The 7,196-nt window shown below is 35.8% G+C and overlaps 1 protein-coding gene across 1 annotated transcript; it reads left to right on the top strand.

Annotated features, from left to right (window-relative positions):
* Window positions 1-284: 284 nt before the first annotated feature.
* On the top strand, window positions 285-3,328 carry LOC126968661 (syntaxin-18). The gene is made up of 2 exons (XM_050813692.1): window positions 285-1,259; window positions 3,123-3,328. The coding sequence occupies exons 1-2, from the start codon at window positions 477-479 to the stop codon at window positions 3,309-3,311; spliced, it is 972 nt and encodes a 323-aa protein (XP_050669649.1). The 5' UTR covers window positions 285-476; the 3' UTR covers window positions 3,312-3,328.
* The last annotated feature ends 3,868 nt before the right edge of the window (window positions 3,329-7,196 follow it).

Below are 7,196 nucleotides of genomic sequence, written 5' to 3'. Positions count from 1 at the left end.
TGTTTTATACTTGTATAAAAACTTGTTTGCAACTCAGTGTGAACGCAAGAATGTTTCAGACAATTGCAATACATGTTAAAAATAAATAATTTTGTTTTGACAAGTATTCCACAAGTTTTGTATAAAACAAGTTTTTGACTTGTTTATTGGTGTAAATAAGGGGTAGAATTTTGACACTAATAATTCTAATTCTAAGTTTGAAGCTGAAAGTTATCAAAATGACATTGATATAATTTTAAATTTCTTGGTAGGTACATGTGGTCGTGTCACCTTCGTCAGCTGACACTTGACAGATCACAGCTGTTGATATAATGTAAAATAACAAGAAAAATATAATTACGAAAAATTACCTACACATAAGAAATCTCTCTAAAAACATATTTTGTCCATATTTTAAGCTAAGTATAACTGTATAAAACGCAAAAAATCGTATACTTATGTAAACTACTAAACGTAGATTAATATTATTTGAAAAAATGGATATAACACCGCTATTTAAAGCTTGTATTAAAACAGTAAAAACTCGAAATAAAGCCTTTGGTATTTTGAGCCCTAGTCATGAAGAAAAACGTGTCACCTTACGAACAAAATCTAGAAGTGCATTCACGACTACTGCTAAAGAAATAACATTACAGATCACCAAACTTCGAGATTTCTTACTGGAACACAGAGAGAGGTATCTAAACTTATTAAACAATGTTACTGAAGATGAAATGACTGAATATGAGCGCGATCAAATTGACACAGGTGCACAAAGGATAATAAATACCTGTTCTCATCTTTTGAAAGAGTTTAGAAATGATAACCGAAAGCTAGCTGTATCTCAACAAATGAGGGAATACATGGATTGTGTGATAGACCTTATAGATGTATATTTAAAAGCTGTCTGTAAGATTCACAGTGAGCTTAAGGCATTTCGGGTTAAGAGAGCTCTAGATATGAGAAAGCTTTCACGGCTAGAACTTCCACAAACAAAATCATCTATTCCTAATCCTTTTGTACATCCAATTGAGAAGGATAGTGATATGGATTTGGATGAAAATGAAGAGATTGACAGTCCAAAGTCTAAAATGGAACTCTCGGAGAATGATGTTGCAGTGATGTCAGATGAGGGTGAGCTAAGTGCAGAAGAGCTGCAGATGTTTGAGTCAGAGAACTTACAACTCTTGAATGAACTTAACAGTATGAGTGAAGAAGTGAGACAGATTGAGAGTAAAGTACTGCACATAGCTGAACTACAAGAGATATTTACAGAAAAGGTAATGCTTTGAAATATAATTATTGAATTCAGAGGATATGTACTTCTTAAGAGCCACCTATTCCCATGAAACATTCTTACTATCTGCAACTGCTTTAATTGTGTCAGTGGGAGCTTCCTTTGCACAGGATGCCGGCTAGAGTGCAATTGTAGTGCCTCTCTCAACTCAGAATTTTAGGGTTTTCAAGAATCCTGAGCAGCACTACATTGTAATGGGCAGGGTGTGTCAATTACCATCAGCTGAACATCCTACCCGCCTTGTCCCTTACTGTCATAATAAAAAATTGTTTAAGTAAAACTTCTTTTGGTGTGACTAGGGGGTAACTCAGAATATTTTTCTGACGCAAGTAACATTAGTACTTCCTTAACCATTATAATGTAATAGTTTAAAAAATTGTTTCCAATTGCTCTTATATATTTTCTGAAAATCTCCAAGTGTATTTGTTCATTTATGACTACTTTGTACTTCAAATTCAAATATTTTTATTCAAAATAGGATTTAAAATCTAAGTGATTTGATAGTAAGTAATATTACTTATTACTTGTATCTTGTATATATATAAAAAGCAATAAGTAATAAATAAAAGTCTGACATTTGCAACATTAATTTACAGTTAATTTTCCTTTTTCCATCGGACAGGCAAAAGGTCCAAGCCCATATAGCCATATTTGATAATATTGAATAACAATGTTATATTTATATGTGTGATGTTAATAATTTAATCATTTTTATTCAATTATTTATTAATAACACAGCTTTAATTAATGTAAGTATATATTTAATGGTATAAATTAAATCTTCTTATCTTTCAACTTTAAAAAAAAAATGTTATACACTGGATGTCCTAGAATAGGTGGGACAAACGAAAATAACATATTTTTAACCGACTTCAAAAAGGTGGAGGTTCCCAATTAGTTGGTATTTCTTTTTATTATGTATGTTACCTCAACATTTACGACTGGGTGAACCGATTTTGATAATTCTTTTTTTATTTGAAAGCTGGTGCTTCCCGTGTGGTCCCATTGTAATTTGGTCCAGATCTGACAATAGCATCCATGAGAAAACCATAAAAGTCTTAAATTTGCTATACATACGTATAGCAAAGTGAATAATAATTTTACGAATAACTCTATATCGCGCCAACCGATTTCGATGATTCTTTTTTTATTGGAATGGATATACTTCAAAGATTGTTTGGTTTAGGTTCTGATTACGGAATTCATGACAGTACAATACTTTGAGTAACAGAACTCTTTAATTCTTAGGAGCAAATTAACGAAATTATTTATTATTTAAGTCATCTACCATAACATAGTTATGATCAAGTAATTGCCGAAGTCGAATATGATGATCAATCGAACTCCTTAACGACTTACAGTAACGGTGCGATCTGCGGCAGAATTTCTAACTGTCTGTAATCAAAATTGCAAAGCGCGTACGTTCATTGCTGCATTGAATAATTTAGTTTTAGATTCCAAAAATAACAATAATTAGATTAATTAATTAGATTGTATAAAAATACTTTTTAGTGCATATTATATCTATTTTTTTGGAATAGTGTTAGAAGTCGGTTGCGTTCTTGTTAAAAATTTTTGTCTATGAGCTCTCAGATAAGCAAAAAAATATATTATGTATCTGTTAATTATTCTTAAAGTTAATTATAATTAAGTTCTATTTCAATCCCGCGTAAAGATTACACGCACACACTTTTTTTGTGCTTTATTTTCAATCAATTGCACTTTTAGTATGTGGAAATTAATAATTTACAGCTTGCATCCCAGTGGTGTCTCCTAGAGTATGCAATACAGTAACTATTATGATATTTTTTTCGAACTAGATACTAGCAATATGTTTCTATTTCAGGTTCTGCAACAAGAACTTGATATAGACAGGATAGCAAATACAGTTGTTGGCACTACTGAAACTATGAAAGACGCAAATGACCAAATCAAACAGGCTATTCAGAGGAATGCTGGACTCAGAGTATATATTCTTTTTTTTTTGCTTGTCATGTCATTCACGCTACTATTCCTTGATTGGTATAATGAATAAATCTGGTTTATAACATAGCTATTAATTTTATTGTTATCTGGTAAGTTAAGAATTTACGGCCGTTTTCAATAACATATCTCTAGATACGATTACATTGCTATCACCATTTAATGACTAGATCTTATCTATCCATAGTTATGTCCAATATAGTTATAGTCCAATACTTATGTCGATAGGTTATTGTATATATATAAGTGTATAAGAATAGATTTGTCTACCTCTAGTAAGTTAAACTAAGGATAGATAGGTTATTCAAAATGGCCGTTAATCTACAGTTTGCATAAGTTAATTATTTTTATATGATAGACTGCTACAGGTACCTATTAGAAGTCATAATGTTGAATGAATGAATGAAAATTATTTATTACACATAAAACAATGTTACAGTAGGTACTTACATAATGTTATAAGAGTTATGGTAGCACAATTAACTTTGTAACATTATCATTTACACTAATGGTGTAAATTTTTTTCTAATCAATATAAGATGCTCACAAGTGGCATATTTGGACTGAATACATGACCATCTTAGACTTTTTTTTAAATTTTTCTATATCAGTAGTATAGTAGTAGTATCAACCTTACAACTTTTTTACTTTTGGTCAGTGAACGCATAAAAAATATGGAAGCATTTCTGACGCTTTAAAATAGCACAACTACCCTGTAGTAGGCTGCGCTTAATACTATCCCCGCACCCGGATCAGTTTAGTTAGGCGAGTAAGCACTATTGAATCTCTTTCAGAAAAGATTTTTAAAACAAACTAAACAAGGAATTTTTCAATTAAAACGCCTCCATGCATTGTTAAATGGTGTAGGAATCATACAATACTTATCCCGCAACTTAACGTGGTTATCATTAAAATATTGGACCACGACAATTATGGTACTCCCATAAATGTGACAGAGATTACTATTCACGACGTCATGGCTACAATAGATAAACTTAAGGCAAGTAGTTCTACTGGTCCTGACTGTCTACCAGCAAATATTATTAAAGGTGCCAAAAATTCACTATGTGTCCCCTCTGGCACATATTTAAACGCTGCGCTGAAATCTGGAATTTATGCCCATCAATGGAAGATTTCGAGAGTGACACCCATACCGAAAGGCACAAATAAGGCTGAAGCCGAAGAATACCGAAGTATAGCGAAACTGTCTCCACCAGCAAAAGTACTTATATAAAAATATTTTACACAAATACATATACGCACAGGTAGACACACTTATGTGATGAACAGCATGGCTTCAGGAGTAAAAGATCGGTCGACACAAATCTTTTAACCCTGGTCGACTATATCTCTACGAACTTAGGTAGAGGATGCCAGGTCGATGTCTTGTACTTCGACTTTCGAAAGGCGTTAGATAGGGTCAATAACGACATATTACTTTCAAAGCTTGCGGTTATCGGCTTCGTCCCTGGACTTCGTTTGCTCGGTGACTACCTCCGTAATCGGGCAGTATGTCAGGACCGGCGTATACGAGTCCCATCCCTATCACACGCTTTCCGGAGTTAGCCAGGTGTTAGCGGTGGTTCCACCTGGCATAACAACCATAGATAGAAAATAATTGTATTTAAAATTATGAAAACGCGAGCACAAAAGAATAAGGAATGGACGGTCGGTCTTCCATGGAAAGCTGACCTCCCAGCCTTGCCCGACTCCTATCCTATAGCATTAAAGCGGTTAAAATCTATTGAACGAAAAATGTCAGCTGATACGGCATATGAGTCGCGATACTGCGAACGGATTGAGCACTCATTTAATAATAATTACGCTCGAAAGTTAAGTGACACCGAGTGTATTGACACTTCAATAAGTCGCGTTTGGTATTCACCTCACTTCGGTGTCGACAATCCGAACAATAACAAGTTGAGATTAGTATTTGATGCCTCTGCTAAATGTAATAATATCTCTCTTAATGCCCCATGCAGGAGGCTAACGGACGTCAAAGACATCAGTACACATCTTATGGTGTGTTATTCACCTGTCTTACGGTACGTGCTGCCCATATAGAAGTAGTTTCGTCCCTTATTGCCGACTCTTTGATTATGGCCCTACGGCGTATGGCGGCACGAAGAGGGTGGCCACACACTTTATTCTCCGATAATGGGACAAATATGCGAGGATAGTGAGCTGAAAAAGGCATATGAAGAGGTCTTACGTAACCGTCAATACCTAGAATCCGAGGCAATAAATAAAGGTGTACAATGGAAGTTCATTCCACCTGTCAGTCCTCATATGGGAGGCGCATGGGAGCGCCTCATACGAAGTGTTGAAACAGCTTTAAAAGTTGTTTTGAAAGATCGTGCTCCCATGGATGAGGCCTTGTTTACCTTTATGTCTGAAGTAGAAAACATGATTAACGGCCGACCGTTAACTCACGTTTCTGTGGACCCGCGTGACCTTAACACCAAACCATTTTTTGATAGGTTCGTCGTCGAATCTCTACAAGCCGGTATATTTGACGACGATGACATATCTTAGAAAACAGTGGCGTATCTCTCTACGCTTAGCAGATTTATTTTGGTCTAGATGGATGAAAGAAGTCTTGCCCACCTTAGCTCCTCGTAGTAAATGGAATCGTGAGGGGACCCAGTTACAAGCAGGTGATTTAGTTATTATAGTCGACCCTTCTTCTCCCCGAAATGTTTGGCAGAAACCAGTAAATCGTTCAACAACATTCAGCCGGTCGGTCCTCCAATACAAGGAGATCTTTTAGGCATTTTATTACGATTTCGGCAATTCAAGTACACAGCTATCTCCGACTGTGAGAAAATGTATCGGCAAGTGCTTGTCGTGCCTCAGCAACGTTCCCTACAGCTGATCATCTGGCGAGAGGAACCGACGCAGCCGCTTGAAATATATCAGCTGAACACAGTCACATACGGTACGGCATCCGCGCCCTTTTTAAGTGTAAGGTGCTTGAAGCAGCTGGCGATCGATTGTGAAGTAAGTAAGTAAGAAGGGTGATTAAAAATGATTTATTTGTTGTTGACCTTTTGACCTCATGTGACAAGAAGCAAAATTTAATTGATATTTGCAAAGTACTAAAGTCAGGTTGTTTTCCACTACGCAAGTGGATATTTAACTTCAATATAGAAGATACAAAATTTATGTCATTACATGACTGTTCACTTAGAGATTTAAATTTAGGCGCCCAAAATCAGTGTAAAGCTTTGGGAATTGATTGGTGTAATGTTACTGATAATTTCAATTTTAACACGCAATGACAATATTGACAATACTAACGTAACAAAACGATTAATATTGTCTATTGTTTCACAGATATTTGATCCATTAGGTTTGCTTAGCCCGGCAGTCATCGTCGGAAAGGTGTTGCTACAAAGACTGTGGCTGTTGAAATCAGAGTGGGTCAATACTATCCCTACTGATATAATACAGACATGGAACAGCTTTGTTCACAACTAGTTATCTTAGCACAATTAAAGTTCCACGTCATGCCTTTCAGTGCAATGCTTTGCGCACCGAGCTTCACATCTTTACCGACGCTTCTAAGACTACATACGGCGCCTGCGCCTATGTATGTACCAACCAGGTAGTAGTCAAATTATTTTTATCTAAGGCCAAAGTGGTTCCATTAAAACCAGTGAGCATACCTAGATTGGAATTATGCGGGACTTTACTAGGAGCTCGGTTATATGATAAGACATGCACATCACTAACTCGTGAGTTGGATGACATCATATTCTGGACCGATTCAACGATAGTGTTAGGCTGGTTACATATGGCACCTTCATTGCTTAAGACATTTGTTCAGAACAGAGTCGCTGAAATTAACGAACTTACAAATAGTTATACTTGGCGTCATGTTGCTGGCAAGGACAACCCAGCTGACCGCGTCTCACACGGAGTGAGTTTAAAAGAC

This window comes from Leptidea sinapis, chromosome 16 (genome assembly GCF_905404315.1).
Source record: "Leptidea sinapis chromosome 16, ilLepSina1.1, whole genome shotgun sequence".
Classification (NCBI taxonomy): Eukaryota; Metazoa; Arthropoda; class Insecta; order Lepidoptera; family Pieridae; genus Leptidea; species Leptidea sinapis.
The sequence above is the reverse complement of the archived record's forward strand: the minus strand, read 5'-3'. Positions and strand labels throughout refer to the sequence as shown.